Source organism: Narcine bancroftii, chromosome 13, assembly GCF_036971445.1.
Source record: "Narcine bancroftii isolate sNarBan1 chromosome 13, sNarBan1.hap1, whole genome shotgun sequence".
Lineage (NCBI taxonomy): Eukaryota > Metazoa > Chordata > Chondrichthyes > Torpediniformes > Narcinidae > Narcine > Narcine bancroftii.
In genome coordinates, this window is record NC_091481.1 from 12687447 (window position 1) to 12707103 (window position 19657).

At 40.2% G+C, this 19657-nt stretch overlaps 2 protein-coding genes across 11 annotated transcripts in view; both read right to left on the reverse strand.

Annotated features, from left to right (window-relative positions):
• Positions 1–10431, reverse strand: part of LOC138748576 (interferon regulatory factor 6-like) — a 41859-nt gene extending 31428 nt beyond the window's left edge. For all 6 annotated transcript variants that reach the window (XM_069909001.1, XM_069909003.1, XM_069908997.1 and 3 more), the window contains exon 1: positions 10086–10431. The gene's annotated coding sequence lies outside the window, so the exon portion shown is untranslated. The remainder of the gene's footprint in view (positions 1–10085) is intronic.
• A 2199-nt stretch (positions 10432–12630) lies between these two features.
• Positions 12631–19657, reverse strand: part of LOC138748491 (uncharacterized) — an 83429-nt gene continuing 76402 nt past the window's right edge. For all 5 annotated transcript variants that reach the window (XM_069908811.1, XM_069908809.1, XM_069908810.1 and 2 more), the window contains 3 exons: positions 17228–17415; positions 15122–15142; positions 12631–14384 (listed from right to left, as the gene is read on the reverse strand). In XM_069908811.1, coding sequence (XP_069764912.1) covers positions 12960–14384; positions 15122–15142; positions 17228–17415 — 1634 coding nt within the window. In that variant the 3' untranslated portion in view covers positions 12631–12959. The remainder of the gene's footprint in view (positions 14385–15121; positions 15143–17227; positions 17416–19657) is intronic.

Below are 19657 nucleotides of genomic sequence, written 5' to 3' on the forward strand. Positions count from 1 at the left end.
TCAAAATAATGGGAATGCATGAAAAGAAATATCTTCATTGGAAGGTACTTTGTAATTCTCTATGCTGTGAAGGTTCAGTCAATAAACATCAACAAAGTTTTAAATATTAAGGGGAAATCTTGGTTAATGGAAGAGACAAAAGATTTGTTCTGATCTTATGCAATGGCAGATCAGGCACATGACTGACTGGCCTACTTCTGCTTTTTGTTTTAAATTAAGTTCAAGCCTTATTGGCATGAAATTGAAGACACATTTAAGTGGAAACTAAATAAGAGAGGGAAAGAAAGGGAGAGAGAGAGAGAGATAGATACGATGGGTTAAAGTTTCTTCCGATACCATTTATTTCTATGAATCTCTGAAAGAAAAAGAAGGATATGATGATAGGGTTAGATTGAGTGCAGTGAGAGGTTAACCAATGGAGCATTAACACTGGAATGAACCAGTATGAGCTCATGCCTGTTTCTGTGTTGTATTTCCACATAATTCTGTGCAAGAAACAATTCTCTCAACATTGCCTGCAGACTCTTCTAATTAGTTGGCATTAGATTAATACATGTGCAACAAAATATTTGATAGCAATCTTGTATCCAATTCTGTGTAGAATGTCTAGCATAATCCATATAACGATGATGTATTTTTATTTGCATACAACAAGATGTTCTTTATTGACTACAGTTCAGCATTCAATACCATCATCCCCTCAAAATTGATCAGCAAACTCAAAGACCTGGGCCTCAACACCCCACTGTGTAATTGGATCTTGGATTTCCTCACCTCCAGACCACAATCAGTGAGGATTGGTAAGAACATCTCCTCCATAATCTCCATCAGTATCGGAGCACCACAGAGCTGCGTTCTTAGCCCCTTGCTCCACTCGCTACAAACCCATTACTGTGTGGCTTGGTATGACAACACCACCATCTACAAATTCGCTGATGATACCACAGTAGCAAGCTGTATAAAAAGGGGTAATGAGTCAGCATATAGGAGAGAGACTGAAAACTTGGCTGAATGGTGCAACCTCACACTCAATGTCACCAAAACCAAGGAGCTGATCGTTAACTTCAGGAAGGGAACGCCAGAGGTATACAATCCAGTGATCACTGTGGATTAGAGGTGCAGAGGGTGAGCAGATTTAAGTTATTGGGAGTCATTATCTCGGAAGATCTTTCCTGAACCCAACACACTTATGGCATCATGAAGAAATCAGGTCAGCATCTCTACTTTCCTCAGAAATTTGCTGAGATTTGTTATGACACCAGAAACCCTGGCGAATTTCTAGTCATGTGATGAAAAATGACCGGCTGAATCATGGTCTGGTATGGGGACACCAATGTGCCTGAGCGGAAAGCCCTACAAAAGGTAATGGACACAGCCCCAGACATCACCCTCCCCACCGTTGAGAACATCTAAAGGGAACGCTGCCATTGAAGCGTAGCAGCAATCATCAAAGATCCACATCACCCAGCACATACTCTGTTCTCACTGCTGTCATCAGGAAAGAGATGTAGGTGCAACAAGACTCATACCACCAGGTTCAGGAACAGCTGCTACCCCTGCACCATCAGACTCCTCAAAGACAAACTCAATCAGGGAGTTATTTAAGGACTCCTACTTTTGCACTTTATTATTTTCCTCTCTGTATTGCATAGTTTGTTTAAATTTCTTTATTTGTTTACATGTGTACATTGAATACAGTTGTTTTGCACTCTCAATATAATGGCAATACCGCCACGCCCGTGGGAAAAAGAATCTCAGGGTTGTATGTGATGTCATATATGTACTCTGACAATAAATCTGTAATCTAAATCTTATTTTGCTTTGGAAGATCTGGAAAGACAGATGCCTTATGTAGTAAATTAAAGATATTGGGGTTTGGTTAGATAGGGATTTAAAACCAGGGGTTGATAAACCCACAAAAAAAAGGTGCCTATTTGTGTAGCAAGTTCTAAAGATCATCTGACATTCAAAAGAGAAGGCTGATTAAGTGGTGATAACATTTTGAAAGGAAGCTGAATTATCATGCAACATAAGCATGTCATGTGCATTCCTAGACCAACTTTCTTCACCTTAAAGGAGGTTAAAAATTGAATTTACTTACATTTTCATTCATCAGCTAAGGTATTGTAGGTGTTGCTTCTCTCAGACAATTATTAAGGGTGATATAGTGGCATTTAATTATGGTGCATAAACAATAAGATTCTGTGTGGCAGCTTAGTAGGCTGGCCAGATTTTTAATGCCTTTCATTTCAGTGTATTTTTCTGTTCCATAATCTCAAAAACGGAAGTTATGTCAGGGATTAACAGTTGTGCAGGGCATTGCAGAACTGTTTAAAAATACTGCCATATCCAACTAGGTTTCTCAAGTGTCCTTGGGGGAACAGGCACATTTACTACCTCCCTTCCAATCTACATCAAATCGCTCATTCTTCTGTACTTTGCTCTGTCCTCATGTCCTTTCTGGTTTGTTCTTTACATTTTCAGGATCTCAGAACTGTTTGCACTTGTCAATCCCAACAAGTAGCAGGCCTTAAAAAGCCAGGCTTGGCTTTAGTTCTAGAGACATAGGAGTCTGCAGATGCTGGACGCTGCTCTACAATTTTATTTCTCTTCCCTGCTGTTATAAAATTTGACTTGTCATCTGAGATGCTGATAGAATATCACATATCAAATATCCTACCACATTGTTTGCCAATTTTTGATATGTTTGTTATTTTGGGAAAATTCCCTCCCAGTACAGAAATAGAGAAATTAGACAACGCATTTTTGTTCAAAAAAGTTTATATTACAGAAGGCCCATTGTGTTTATGCCAGTTAACAAAGGAAACATCAAGTCAATCCCACATTTTACTGCAAGATTGAACCCCTACAGTCATTACCCGACAAGTTCACATTTTTTTCTTGAAAGTGAAGAGGGTTCTGCCTCTGGCACTCTGCAGATCGTAAGATGTTGATTCCTTCTGAATGAAAACTTTTCCTCATCTCCTGTCTAATTATTTTAATTCGACATCCCTGATTTTTGACTCCTCAACTAAGGTCCTTGTCATTTACTCTTTTTAGGCACGTTAATTTATCCACCTCAATTAAACCTTCCTTGCCATTGTTGTTCCAAAGAAAGCAATCACTGCCCATATTGCAAACTCTTTATTGAGCACTCTACATTTAAGTTTAACTTGTTACCACATTTTACATAAGAACACAAGAACATAAGAACTAGGAGCAGGAGTCGGCCATCTGGCCCGTCGAGCCTGCTCCACCATTCAACGAGATCATGCCTGTTCTGATTACCATATAACATATAACAATTACAGTACGGAAACAGGCCACATCGGCCCCTCTAGTCCGCACCAATTTAAATGAACTCCACTAGTACCACCTACCTGCTCCCTGCCCATAACCCCCCAACCCCCTCACATTCATGTACCTGGTTACCACACCACAGGAAGGATGTAATAGCACTAGAGGAGTTGGGGTGGGGTTTTGGGATGTTGCTCAGGTTTTAGAATTATAGGTATGACAAGAGATCAAATGAGATGGCTTTGTTTTCTTGACAAATTTTGGAAATTTAATGGAGGTGGAAAATATCTAATGAGCCGAGATACTGAACAGGACAGACCTAATCCTGAAAGAACGTTAAAGGACAAGCTCTTCAGCCCACAATGCTGTGACGACCTATATATACTCCCAAAAAAACTTTCCCTACCTCATAACCCTCTATTTTTCTTCCATCTATGTGCCAGAGAATTATGGCAGAGAATATAATGTAGAATTACAAGGCATTGGTGAGGCCAAATTTGGAGTACTGTGTACAGTTTTGGTCACCAAATTATAGGAAAGATATAAACAAAATAGAGAGAGTGCAGAGAAGGTTCACGAGAATGTTGACAGGATTTCAAGGTCTGAGTTACAGGGAAAGGTTGTGCAGACTGGGGCTTTTTTTCTCTGGAGCGTAGAAGATTGAAAGGGGACTTGATAGAGGTGTTTAAGATTTTAAAAGGGACGGACAGAGTAAATGTGGATAGGCTTTTTCAATTAAGAAAGGGGGAGATTCAAACTAGAGGACATGGTTTAAGATTGAAGGGGGAAAATTATAAGGGGAACATGAGGGGAAATCTCTTTACGCAGAGGGTGGTGGGGATGTGGAATGAGCTTCCGGCAGACGTGGTCGAGGCGGGATCATTGGTTACATTTAAGAATAGACTGGATCGTTACATGGATAGGAGGGGACTAGAGGGGTATGGACCGGGTGCTGGTCAGTGGGACTAAGAGGGTGGGGTTTGCTACGGCATGGACTAGTAGGGCCGAACTGGGCTGTTCTGTGCTGTAAGTGGTTATATGGTTAATTAGGCAGATTATTGACTCATCTTCACCTACCTGCCTTTTTCCCATATCCCTCAATTCCCCTCCTTTGTAAAAATCTATCCAACCTGGTCCTACAAAGGGGTAGAGACAAAGTACTAAGCTTTGTGGAACCACACTGTAACAGGTTTACAGTTTCAAAAGTACCCATTAACAGTTACTTTTTAAGTACAGGAGTTGGATGTTATGTTGAGGTTGAATAAGATAACAGTTCCTTGTGCTTTGTCACTCTGTCTGTTCCCGTCTACCCCCCTCCTTGGGTGGGGATCAATCTATCCATCTTAATTAGTATGAGTCATGAAAATTTAAAGACCTGGAGGCTGGTGGTGGGATCCTGACAAATCCTATGATTTCTGTCTTTTTGTTGAGTTTGTTCATACTTTTTTGTAAGAATTTATTTTATGTGTAATTGTTTAGCTTTATTTTTTGGTCCTTATGTCCCTAATATGTCTGGAAGGTACAGGGACATGGGAAAATGCTATAGAAATAGGGGACGACATTGTTGCAGTCTCTCTTTTCGAGGTAATTGTCTATTTAATTTTGTCTCTGGATATATTAATTGGGATAAGGGAGGGGGGACGATGGAGGGGGGAATTGGTCTCAACGGTGAAGAAGCTTGTATATAATTGGAAAATGTAGTGTTTTTATTATCATGGATTATTATGTATTGTTGACACTGTTTAAGTTTGAAAAATTATAAATAAAATATTCAAAAAAAAGTTGAATAAGACATTGGTGAGGCCAATTTTGGATAATTGTGTGCAGTTTAAGTCACCTAACTACACTACAGGAACAATAACAATAAAACTGAAAGAGTGCAGAGAAAACTTACAGGCTGTTGCTGGGCCTTGAGGAGTTATGTTACAGGGAAAGGTTGAATAGGTTAGGACTTGACTTTATTCGCTTGAGCATGAAGGAATGTAAGGAGATTTGAGAGAGGTATATAAAATTATGAGGGCAATAGATTTCAAATTCAGATTTATACATGACATCACATACAACCTGAGATTCCTTTTTCCTGCGGGCACGACAGAATTATCACTAATTGGTAGTGCAAAAATAAACTATACACAAAAAACTGTAAACAGTTAACAAATGTAAACAGACTGACTGTGCAATACAGAGAGAATAAAAAAAATAAAATCAAATGCACAAGTAAGAGTCCTTAAATAAGCCCCTGATTGAGTTTGTTGTTGAGGAGTCTGATGGTGGAGTGGTAGCAGCTGATTCTGAACCTGGTGGTGCGAGTCTTTTGGAATCTATACCTCTTTCCTGATGACAGCAGTGAGAAAAGAGCACGTGCTGGGTGGTGTGGGTCTTTGATGATTGCTTCTGCTCTCTGATGGCAGCACTCCTGTAGACGTACTCAATAGTGGGGAGGGTTTTGCCCGTGATGTCCTGGGCTATGTCCAATACCTTTTGGAGGGCTTTACGCTCAAGGGTATTGGTGTCCCCATACCAGACCGTGATGCAGCCGGTCAGCACAATTTCCAACACACATTTCTAAAAATTTGTTGCAAACTCCTGAGGAAGTAGAGGTGCTGATGTGCTTTCTCATGATGCCATTGGTGTACTGGGTCTAGGAAAGATCCTTCAAGATAGTGAGTCATCCTCTCACTTCTGATCCCCCAATTATCACTGGATTGGAAACTTCTGGCTTTCATTTCCTGAAGTCAACAATCAGCTCCTTAGTTTTGGTGACATTGAGTGCAAGGTTATTGTTAGTGCACCATTCAGCAAGTTTTCAATCTCCATAGATAAGGTAAATGCAAGCAGGCTTTTTCCTCTGAGGTTGGGCAAGACAAGAACAAGAGGGCATAGATGTAGGGTGAAAGCTAAAATGTTTAAGGGGAACTCTTCATTCTGAGGCTGGTGAGAGTGTGAATGAGCTGACTGCGGAAGTGGTTGATGTGGATTCGACTACAACATTTAAAAGAAATTTAAATAGGTACATGGATGGGAGGGCTTTGGTCCAGAAGCAGGTCGATGGAACTTGGTAGGAAAAAAAGTTCAACATGGACTAGATGGGCTGAAAGAGGGCAGTAATGTTCTATGGTTCAATGCCATTGAGATAACTTTGGATCCTATGGAATTTTACTTTGTTAGCCAGACTGGCATGTGAGATTTGTCTTAAGCTTTCCTAAAATTGCACAAATTCAACATTTATTGACCGTCCTTGATACCTTCTTTCCTGACTTCAGGATATCACCAAGAACCTTAAAGCCAGTGAAATGCTACTGAAACAAGCATCCAATTTGGACACAAGCTTCCACAAACAGTAACGTGATAATATGGGACACGAAAGGTAGGAGCACAAGTAGGCCTTGGGGCCTTTAAGCCTATCCTCTCATTCATTGAGATTAAGGTTGATCTCCTATCTCACTGCCATTTTCAGCCCTATTCCCAAATTTCCTTGATGCCTAAAAATCTAATAAACTGAAGAACAGCAATTTGAATGCTAACCAGGGATAGCAAGTTCTAAAGGTTGAGAAATTTTCCTTTATCTCAATCTTAAGTGATCAATACCTTTTGGTCTTGGACTCTTTGGCCATAGAAACATCTTCTCACAACTATCCTTGTCAAGCCTCTTAGAATTCTGTATATTTGATGAGATCTTTCATTCTTTCAAACAACAGAGAATATTGCTCTCCTCATAAAGCAAATCTATTACCCCTGGAGCCAATCGAGCGAATCTCAGTACACTCAATCGAAGTTAGGAAACCAAAATTGGACATGTTTTTGACTTTGTTAATCAAGAAGAAACAGTGGAGTATCCTTTTCAAATTAAACAGGCTGCTGACATTTGACTCCATCCTATGTCTAATTCTTGATTTCAAGCAACCTGTGTTGTTAATGACCAGGCCTACAATATACCCAACTCCGATGCAGTATCAAGCAAGGCTTAATTTCTCAAAATTTTCTCTAAGTAATTCTGCACCAGATTTCCAGCAATCTTCCTAGAGTAGAACTAATGGATGGGAACTGACATTGCTTTAACTCCAAAATCTCAGATACTCAAACATCAGTTATGCAGTTACACTATTCAGATGGCACTTTTTGTGTGCACAAAGCACTAATTCATTATTGGTGAAAAAAATAGAAGACAATGAGCCTTACTCGTGACATTTGCAAAACAAATAAAAAAGATCCTGTACCAAGCTACTCCTGCTATTCAGCAACACCTTCCTACAGTGAAACTCCACAACTCAACCAACATTGAGGGACCCATCTCTCAATGACATGGTTAGTATGGTGGTTAGCAACAATGCTGTTACAATACCAGTTATTCAGGTCTGAGTGCGGCACTGTCTTTAAGGAGTTTGTACCCAGTGTCTGGGTGGGTTTCCTACAGGTACCACAGCTTTCTCCCACCCTCCAAAATATACAGGTGTTGTAGGTTAATGGGGGGGAGGGGCAGCACTGGCTCGTGGGGCAGAAGGGTCTGTTATCATTTTGTGTCTAAATTTAAAATAAAAAAAAATAAAGGCAAACTTTAAAGATAAAAATTCTCCATCACCTTCAGAGTATCAGGAGTGGTTGGCGATCTCAGGAGAATATGGATAATATGAAAAGGTCCCACGGGATAGACTAGTGAGAAAGTTTGTATTGTGTAGAATTGGATACAAAATTAATTTGGTGATGAGTGTCACGGGTGCTACGGGAGGATAGATTTTCCTGAATGGAGGATTGTTATCAGCGATTGGGATTGTGTCCACTTTGATCTCATCCAAGTCACTAATGAAGATGTCGAATGTGATCAGCACAGTTAGCAAGTTTGGGGATGACATCAAAATTGGTGACTGGTGGACAGTGAGAGAGATTATCTAAGATTACAGCAGTATCTTGGGATCCAAATCCTTACATCTTTCAAGGATGCCATTCAGGTTGATAGGTTAGTTAAGAGGCCAACGTGATGCTGGGCTTCATTAATAGGGGGACTAAGTTCAAGAGTCGAGAGGTCATGTTGCAACTCTACAAATTTCTGGTGAGATCACACTTAATATATTGTGTTCAGTTCTGGTCACCTCATTATAGGAAGGATGTGGAAGCTATGGAGAGGGTGCAGAGGAGATTTACCACGATGTTTCCTGGATTTGAAAATAAGTCTGATGAGGAAAAGTGATCAGAGCTTGGACCTTCTCTTTGGACTGAAGAAGGATGTGAGGAGACTTAATAGATATCTACAAGATTCTCAGAGGCAGCCAGCACCTTTTTTCCAGGGCAGGAATAGCAAACACCAGGGGATATCTCTAAAAGGTGAAGGGAGGAAAGTTGAGGAGAGATATCAGGGATAAGTTTTTTTTTAAAAAAACAGAGTTGTAGGTTCCTGGAATGCCTTGCCAGGGGTGGTGGTGGAGACTGAAACTTTAGGGGCAGTTAAGAGACCCTTAGATTGGAACACAGACAAAAGAATAAGAGGGTTATGAAATAGGAAGGGTTTCATTTTTTTTAGTAGGAATATAGAGGTTGACATAACATTGAGGGTCAAAGGGTCTGTGCTGTTCTATGTTCTATCCAGATTCAGTGGAAAAATGGGCTAACGAAATTAGACATGTGCAGGGAGTTGCATTTATGGAAGTTAAACCAAAGCAAGACAGACACAATTAATGCAAGACACCAGAGTGTTGAAAAACAGAGAAACCTAGGTGTACAGGTACATAGTTTTCTGAAAGTGACCACACGGGTAGACATGATGAAGAAGGAAACTTCACTTTGTCAGAACATTGAGTAAAAGAATTGGATGTCCTGTTATAACTGTACAAGACATTGCTTAGATCACAGGGAGTATCTGGTTGCCGAGCTGTAGGGAATGTGTCACTCACTGGAAAAGGTGTAGAAAAGATTCACAAGGACGTTACCAGAATTGGAGGCCTTGAGTGATAAGGAGACACTGAAAATGCTTGGATATGAGGGGTGGTCTTATCAAGGCATATAAAATTATGAAGGGATTAGACAAGGTGAATAATCAGGTTTCCCCATGCCAGAGGACACAGAATTAGGTTAAAGGGAAATGATTTAAAAGGGACCAAAGGGGCAACTTTCTACACAGGATGGTAGGCATGTGAAACAAACTGCCAGAGGAGGTGGTAGAGTTGTATACAGTTACAACCTTTAAGACATTTAGACTGGTACATAGATTTAAAAAAATATTTAGAAGGGAAGAAGCAAAACACAAAAGTCTGCAGACACCATGATTGAAGTAAAAACACTAAGCTGGAGAAACTCAGCAGGTCAAACAGTGTCCTTTCTATTAGCAAAGAAAGATACAGAACCGACATCAAGGTATGGAGATGAAGGGCTCAAGCCCAAAACGTTGGTTCGAGATCTTTATCTTTGCTAACATAAAGATGCACTGTTTGACCTGCCGAGTCTCTCCAGGTTGTGTTTTTACTTACGATTTTGAGGGTCGTGGCCCAAACTCGGGCAGATGGGACTGACTCAGGTGGGCCGGTAGAGACGAGTTGGGCCGAAGGGCCCGTTTTCTTCATAATTCTGCGAGGAATTGACAGGATCGTCCGAACGTGTAAACGATACGTTTAAAACAGGAACTATATATATATATATTTATAGGCTGACAGCTCGCAGTACCTGGAACCAGTAAATCGGTGACGGGAACCGTCAACAAACGCATCGGAGAACATGGAAACACGGAAACAGTTCACCTAAGTTAGAGATAATTAATTCGTTTTAAGTTTAGCTTCCAAAGGCGTTAAAAGTTTTCCTACCGCGAATCCTGGCTGAGGATCTCCAAGCGACGGACCGGTCACAAGGACATCGCTGTGAACGATTCCCCGATCCCGGCTCCTGCGCCAGGTTTTCTTCAGCGCCGCGACGTTTCACCTGGATCTGGCTCCGCGGTTCGGATTCTCTCTCCCTCGCCGTCTTCGCTCCGGCGACACTCAGAACGGAAGCGTGGGTGGCTTAAAATAAAATCCCTCTCGAGCAGCTCCCAGATAGAGGATGTGAGAGATCCCACTTCACTTGTTGAGTTTCAAACTGAACCAGAAGTGGCTGCCGGTGAAATGACGCCGCCTTCTCGCTGCTGCCTGCCGCCCTTCCGGGTTTCACAACACAGGCTGCAGACAGGAAGGTGCACGACTCGCCCCCTCCATGCTGCAAGACGACACAGGCACGCCCCCCACCACCACCCTTTCAATGGTGACTACATTGGGGCTGCCTCATGCTCCAGCCATGTCAACTTCAGATTTATTGTCAGAGTCCATGCATGACATCACTTACAACCCTGAGATTCTTATTAACTGCGGGTCAGGTAGAATGCCCACTTCAAGTTTCTTGTCATCCGATTGTACAAGCAGGACCCGGCCCTCGGTGCAAAACACACAGACAAGACAGCCAGACTTACGGACAAAAGACAGGCAGGACAAGTATTTCATCGACACAAATAAACATGGTTAGTCTCAGATGGTCAGTGTGACCAGTTCCTTGGAGCAGTGATTTCAAACTTTTTCTTTCCACTCACATCCCACTTTAAGTAATCCCTATGCCACAGGGGCTCTATGAATAGTAAGGGGTTACTTAAGGTGGGATGTGAGTGATTAAAAAAAGATTGAGAACCGCTGTTCTCGACCCAATTGTTACTGAAATATTTTCACAAGATTCACAAGACAAAGGAACAGAACCAGGCCACTAGGCCCATCCATCGAGTCTGTTCTGTAAATCTACACTAAGCTACTCTACACTCGTTCCAATTTCCAGCCTTTTCCCCTTATCCCTTGATACCCTCACTAATGAGATACTTGTCAATTTCTTGTTTAAATATTCCCAGTGATCTGGCTTCCACTGCTGAATGCGGCAGTGAGATCCACGACCCTCTGGCTGAAGTTCTTCCTAATCTCTGTTTTAATTAGATAACTTCTAATTTTCAGACTATGACCCCTTGTCCTCGATTCACCCACCAAGGGAAACATCTTATCCACATCCACCCTTTCTAAACCTTTCAGAATGCCTCTATGAGATCTCCTCTCATTCTCATCTCCTCAAATGAATACAACCCAAGATCTGCCAAACGCTCCTCATTCATTAGCCCTTTGTATTCTGGGAATCATCCTAGTAAATCTCTGCACCCTCTCCGAAAACGTCACACCCTTTCTCAGATAAGGGGCCCAAAACTGCACACAGTACTCCAAATGAGGTCTCACAGTGCCCCATAGAGCCTCATCAACACCTCTTTACTCTTACACACTAATTGTCATTATTCATTTCCTTTGGAGTTATCAAACTGAGCACATAACAAATCAATCAGGTACAATTAAACCAGCTGTTTTCAAATTTTTTCTTTCCACTCACATCCCACCTTAAGTAATCCCTTACTAATCACAGAGAACCAATGGCATAGGGATTACTTAAGGTGGGATGTGAGTGGAAAGAAAAAGTTTGAAAACAACTGGTTTAGAGGGATACTAGGGACAATGGGAGCAGGCATGAGAGAAGCAGCACTCATATTCTCAATAAATACAGGCCATGCCAGGGGGCAGCCAAATTTCAAGGATAAATTAACTATCTTCTTTCAGAAGCTGATCAAACATCTGCATTTTCTCACTATTGTTCATCCATCCTGTAACAAAAATGTATTTCTATCAATGGGCCCTTTTAAACTGCTGTGTAAAATGGGGTTAACCAGGCAAATTACATGGTTAGCGCTCCAGTTACGCGGCAGCTTGAAAGGGTCCAACCGAGTCCACCCCCATCAGAATCCAACAGGGTCCCTGACCTACTTCATAGGTAGTTAGGGAACCCAGTTAACCTTACCTAGGTCTTGTCCACGGTTGATATGAAAATGAAAATGGCTGACCCGCTTATTCCTTTGACATCAGCACTTGTGTGCGTCATCGGACAGCCAGCATCTGAACATCCGACAGTACTTCTGGTGAGTGTGTGATGCGTTATTGGGTCACCGGTTTGACAATTTAATGCGTAGATCCCCCCTACACCCGGGTCCCAGGAGGGCTACCCAGGTGCTGCAATTTGAAAGGGGCTTTTCAGTATTTCAGCCATTTTGGATATAGCAGAATTGATTTGGGCACACTGTCTTTCACAGCATTGAGAATTCAGATATTCAGGTTAATGGTATGGTGGAGGAGGGATGAGTTTTAAATGATAGACATTTCATGCTTCTGTCCCAAATGAAAGCTGGATAAGAGATTTTCATACTGTATTGTTGAAGACTATATATTTCAGAGGTATGGGGAGGGATAGTTGGCTAAGGAATGTGTGAAGGGAAAAGTGTATAAATATTTCAGAGTTACTCAGTTGTTTTTATTTCTTGTTTATTCAACGTTAGGTAAATTCTACATTATCTTCTTCATATAGTGGATGATTCAGCAATATTCTAAAGTGAGTGGAGTCTGATGATCTCTTGAAGAGAAATGTATGAGAGTATTTGTTTCTTCATCGTAGCCTGGTTAAAACTGAAAAACACCTGGAATACTCTATGCTAAAATTACAGAAGTGTTTTTCTTGCCGCATCTTTTGACTAATCCAATGCTGGTGCACCTGTAACTTCTGAACTATGTCTGGCTACTTTGACTACTAGCTGTCTAGCTTCTGGATTCATGCCTTCTACTGATAGTGAATGGTGGCTATGACTGAGCTTTCCATACTTGTTCTTCATGCTGTTTGGTCAATACTGAACTCTTCTTGGCTTTCTTGTGATTTCTAGTAGACACTCCTTCCTCTGTATCAATTGTAGTTAACCCCCCTGCTGCTACGTTCTCTACAATTACTTCTCTTGCTGACTGACCTTCGATAGCTGGTCCTGCTATTAGTCTCTTTTTGAGGACATCCTCAATCAGACAATCTGTAGTCATCTCTGGTATTGAACATTTTACAGTTTCTGGGCATTCTGCAGTAACTCCTGAAGTTTCAGTGGATGTTTTACTTGCATTTATTCCATCCTCTTGGAATTCTATAGTCACTCCTGTTGTTGGACACTGAATGACTAATCCTTCTATTACTATGGCCGCTGGATTTCCAACTGCTATTTCACCAGACAATGGCTGCTCTGTAAGTGTTTTCTGCTCCACTTCCTCAGGGCGACTCGTTTCTTGCAGCTGTTCTGTGGATACTTGAGAGGTGACTTCCACGAGATGCTGTACTGTTAATGGATGTTCCACTGGAATGAGATAATCTACTTCCCTTGGATTCTCTGTGGATACTGCATAAATTACTGATATTGGAGGCTGAATTACCAGTGGTATTGCCAGTGGCATATCTGCTACTGCTTGCTTTGCAATTGTTGGATGCTCATCTGCTGTTGTTTGATGTAAGGCTGGGTAATCTGTGCCTTTTGAATGCTCTGTGATTACAATTTGTACCTTTGGATCCAGGGCACCTGCTTTTAATGAGCATTTTACGTGTGCTTGTCCTGTTGGTGCAGTCACTGGGTACACGTGTTCTGGGGAGGGCATTGGTTGTTTCTGCTCTGCAGTTTCTTGAATCTCTTGTCCGATGGCAGAGGTCGAACAATTTGATTCTACAGATGAATCGTCTGAAAAGTCTTCCTCCATTACTGAACATCCAGTTTCTTCCAGCATAGTTTCCAGATGTTGAACTTCTTTATGAGCTGTATCCTTTATGAATTCAGAAATATCCACCTTCTTTTCATGGTGCATCCCCTTCTCCATGTCAGCCTTTTCTAAGTTGTTCTCTGCTCTTCTGGGTGATTGCAGATCACTTTGTAATGAGTAATCTTCAAATACTCTGTCGTGTTCATTCTTACATTCTGAACATTGATGCTTCGGAGTGGTATGACTTTTTTTTGCCATTACATTACTTTTGAAACACACAGACTTACAGTCAGTGATTTGCACTTGTTTTCCATTAGTCATTATGACTTTGACCATACTTTCTGGTTCTTGAACTGCTGCAGCATCAAGTAGTACATTTGAGATTCTCCCCAGATTGCTGGTGGCACATTCATTATTTGATTCCTCTTTGTCAATTCTGTACCCTTCATTTCTGCAGCCCAAATTACTGTAAGATGACACTGATTTGTTGGTGTTATCCTGAATTGCAGAAAGGAAACAGAGGAGAAATGCTGATAAAGTAGGTGAAGTGAGAATGTTTTATATCTTCATTTTTTTTGCCATTTTATCCTTGTCTTGCAAATTTGCAGGTATATGAATCACACAGACAAGTTAGGCTCAGAATACATGTCCTTAAACTCTTTAATGTGAAAATCACAGTAATCATAGGTCCTCTCTCCATGGAAGCTCTCTCAACACTCAGCCATCAATGGAATGAGTTAGCTGCAGAATATTTCCGTAAATTGCTGGTTTAAAACAAAGGGAAATAAAATCGTGGGATCTTACTAACAAAGGGTATAGATCAAGAAACCACGGCACGATTTACTAAACCCAGGATCCCAGCTCCAAAATCTTTTAATTGATAGCTCATTCAAAGATTAGAAAAGTTCTAAAATATTTTATGGGAGAAATCAATATTATAAATACAGTAAGTGCAAAGGACCTTGTATCAAACAGGATTACTGGACCAAATAGGCATTTCTGATTTGGCATTATTTTAAACTAGAAAACAACATTTTGTTTCACCAGATGAAATAAGCAAAACATAATTCTTAGTTGATTTTTTTTTCTCAGTAAATGCCTGTCAGTTCCATCTCAATTTTGTTGACCACTGGATTTGATGAATTAGGCATACATCTATCTTATTACATCCCTTAAATAATCAGTTCTGTTAAATGAGAAACATTGGAAGAATAAAGAATTGAATTCTCACTCACCATCTGGAACCACTTTAATCTCTGAGGACAGACACCGAGTCGTCAACAAAAAGAAAAAGGAGCCAAGAAAGAGAGGGGGAGAAAATGAATAATTTTTTCCCAGTTAGGACAATCGTTGATCCTTAAATAATTCTTTGACACATATTTGTTTGGTCATGTACAAATATAAAATGTAGCTCTCGCTAAGCCTTGACTCACCAAGTGGCCTGTTGACAATTTATAGCCAGAGGTAGCATAATTCACAAACTATTTTCCGATTTGGGGATAATTGCATGAAAGACGATTGAATTTGCATACTACAGTTCATAGAACCATAAATGTCCATAGTTAACTTAATGGGTTGAGTCACTGATACTCGTTGCTCCTGGTTATTTTGTGGATTCATTGATAACCATTTGCTCTTGGTTACCTGACTAGTTAACAGATATGTGTTAAATTGCTGCATGATACTTTGAAGTAGCTTTTAAATTTGCTGATGTATTGTACAGTTAAGTGATATATCCTTTCTCTTTGTTATTTTGTAATTCCTTGTTTCCTACTAATTTATATACCAACATTTTTGTTTTCAGGTACATGAAAGTCTTAAATAAGTAAAACGACAGTAATATTCATGAGACTGTGACTATCTGCAAAGAAAGATGTGAAATGGAAACCAAAACATCTTTTATAGTATGAGATCGGGATTGGTGGTCTGTGGAGGCACTACATTACTGGTTATTTGCTCCAGAGCTTGATGTTTTATATATATAACCAAGCATGCAAGAAAAAAATCTCTGAAGATGTTTTGACAACATTATCTGTTTTTATTAAGTCACATCTTTAATTTAAAAAATATAAGGACTGATACTTTGTGTACTAATGTGAAATTTTTGAATATTATATAAAGCATCCTTTGCAATCTTTTGAGTAGACTCATACAAATAGTCAATGTAGTTAAATTGTTAAGCTTGATATTGGGTTGGAGCTTTTGATGTAATATTACTAGTATATATTTTTTTATTTAAACATATAGCCCATGCTGTCCAAATACCCCACAATCTACAACCCAAGTATGTTTTGAAGGTTGGTATGGAGTTTGTACATTATCTCCATGTCTGTGTGGGTTTCCCCAGTGCTCCAATTTCCTCCCACTCTCCAAAATGTACAGAGTTGCAGGTTAATTTGGGTGTAATTGAAGAGCACAGGTTTAAAAAGCTGTAATCAGCTTCTCCCATGCTGTAAATGAAATTTTAAATTAAAAGAAGCCCGAGCACCCGGAGGAAACTCGTGGAGACATGGGGAGAATGTTCAAACACCTTCAGACAGTGCTGGATTTGAACCTGGGTCGCTGGCGCTGTAATAGAGTTCCACTAACCACTTCACTAACTATGCTGCCCTATTATTGAATTATGTTTAACAGAAAAGAGAGAATAGGAATACATGTTAAACAGGAAAGTGTGCAGACACTGGGGTTATAGTATAATACATAAAAGTGCTGGAGAAATTTGGCAGGTCACGCAACATCGATAGGAAGTAAAGGGTAACCACATTTCAGGCCTGAGCCCTTCCCTTTGTCTAGCCTGAAACGTTAGTCACCCTTTATTTCCTATCAGTGCTGTGTGACCCGCTGAGCTTCTCCAACACTTTTGTGTCATGCATGAATAGGAATACACATTGCTTATTTCAAGTTTCAAGGCCAGAGAATCAGTATTGGAGCCCTGGCTGTTCCTAGCTTATATCAATCATTGGATGGCAGCATCAAGTATTATAAATTTATGTAAGCCTGCCAATAATACAAAGCTCAGTGGCATTATTAACTGTACAAAAATTGCAGAGAGGCTTCAGAGGGATGTAGTCACATTATCTGAATGGGCAAGGTCTGGAAGATGCTATATAATGGGGAAAAAGTGACATGAAGGGCAAACTAGATACAAGTGATTTGATCACTTGGAAGATAATGAATTTCTGTAAACAAATCATTCATCCCATTAGTATGGCCTTGATTGGAGTCAGTTTCCATGAGTCAAACTGTATCATTTAGTCTGCAGCAGAGATACAGCTTTACAGGTTTGTGCCAGGCTTTATGCTCCACTTGAATTTTCCCCATACTTAATCGAGATATCTTACCACATTGGTGCTTTGTTCAATGGCGACCATGCCTCTATGTCTGCGATGCCTGTGCCATTCTCTTCCATTACGTATGAGTAGAGCAAGTGCAAAAATAATGAAGAGAAATAGTACTGCAGTGATTCCTCCCACAAGTCCCATTTCTTTAAAACTGTATTTTCTACTTTCTTTGGTAAGTCCAGATGGAACTGTGTATTAATAGGAAAAACAGGCATTGGATAATAAAATTTCATAAAAGATGAGTTGAATCTCCTGGAAGCAATGCTAGAGTTTTCAAATATTTTGAAGCAAAATAAGATTTTGTTGTGGATAGCTGGAGAATCTAACATCCCTAATATTCAGATGTTCCATAGAGATTTCTTGGTTGGGACTGTTCAATAAGACTGTATTTGTACAATTGTGTTGCAGGCTTTCTTCTAACAGTTAAAATATTACTTTACACCTGAAAACTTCTGGCACTATTCTTTCAGTAAGAAAATATATTCCTCGTTAAACACTTAAGAACATTTCTTGTAATTAAAATTGTTGCAGATCACTTTGCTTATCAAGTATTACTTTGAAATCTTTTATTTTCACTTGAATTTCATATCAACATCTTTTGCATCCACAATATCAGAATCCTGAGTGGAACTCTCAGCCAGGAAATTGTACTAAGAAACCTTAGACAGTTTATTTGAAAATGCTATCCTCCTGGAATGATATCTTGGAATATTACAACTGGTCTAAACAATGGGAGGGAGAGGAGGAAGCATACTATGCACCTTCATTTGAAATAGGCACAGCAAGTATTTTTTTCGGAGAATGCATATACACAATTCAAAATGCTTTTCGTCTTAATTCCTTCCTGTACCCACTATGCTAACTACCTTTCTTGCCTTCTATCTGTCTCAGCCTCTCACATATCTCTCTTTCTCATGTCTATATAGTTTTACTGCCAGTATTTATATCAGGAAACCAAGGGCAGATTGACTGGCTTCTTAAGTGCATGGATATACAACAAATTCTTTCTAGGTGTTCCTTACCTATAGAATGGTTCTCATTCTCTTGTTTTCCTTGGTATTGGAATAAAATTAATCTTTTCCAGCAAATAATTACCTATATTCAATCTAGCAACAGCACAAAACAAACATCTATCAGTTTAACAATCAAGTCATGAGTTCCTGGAAATAGGACCATTGTTATCCTGCACTTTCACACAAAGTGTGCAGGTAATGGGAAGTTCAGTTGTAGATTAACAACTTTAAATAATTGCATTGGGGAGTAAAACTTGCATGAAACTGACTATTGATGATGCCTTCAGTGTGGTTGAAATGATTCAGCATATTTAATGATCAACCCTTTTAAATTCTGCATGCTTTATTTCTTGCTGAATTCTGCAAAGAACAAATATTTTTAAATTCCAAGCAGTGAGGAATGTAATATCCACAGAGTATGCTGTTACTCTAGTACAGAGGCTGAGGATCTAACAATGTGCCTGAAAACCCTTGTAGCCTCAGGTCATCCAGCCACATTTAAAGGCAGAATATAAACTGCATCTATAGATTGCTCGTGTCAGTGCAGCATGTCAAACAGAAGGAAGTTCAACACAAATCCAGCAATTGTAAGCTGCTTAGTGGACCCTATTAAATGACTGGGCAATACTTCAAATGGAAAACACAGTTTTTTAGGCGTTTTAAAGGAATGTCTGCAAAGTAGATCTGTTAACTTCTGGAGTACTTTCTGTACCCTATCATAAAACCAGGGGCTTCTGAAGATGTGTACAGAAGCTTTCATTTTCTCAAACGTATAACATTGTACAATTGCATACCATTGAAAAATTAGATCTCTGGAAAATTAAGGAAGGACTGTAAAAAAAGATTGAGTGGTGTCATATCAACAACCTTGCACTCAATATTAGCAAAATCAAAGAGATAATTGTGAACTTCAGGAGGAAACCAGGAGAACGTGGACCAGTCTTCATCGAGAAGTCAGCAGTGGAAAGGGTCAGGAGCTTCAAATTCCTGGGTGCCAATATCTCTGAGGATCTGTCCTGGAGCCTCTATGTCGATGCAATAACAAAGAAGGCTCGCCAGTGGCTATACTTCGTGAGGAGTTTGAAGAGATTCTGTATGTCACCAAAGACTCTCGAAAACTTCTACAGGTGAGCACTGTAGCTGATTGCATCACTGTCTGGTGTGGAGGTACTTATGATCAGGCCAGGAAAACACTCCAGAGGGTTGTTAACTTGGGCCTGCGACATCTCGGGCACCAGACTTCACTCCAATAAGGGCATCTACAAGAGGCGGTATCAAGAAAGCAGCCTCTATTCTCAAGGGTTCCCACCACCTAGGCCATGACTTCTTCACTCTGCGACCAGGGGAAAAAGGTACATGAGCTTGAAGATGAGCACTCAGCGATATAAGGACAGCTTCTTCCCCTCTGGCATCAGAT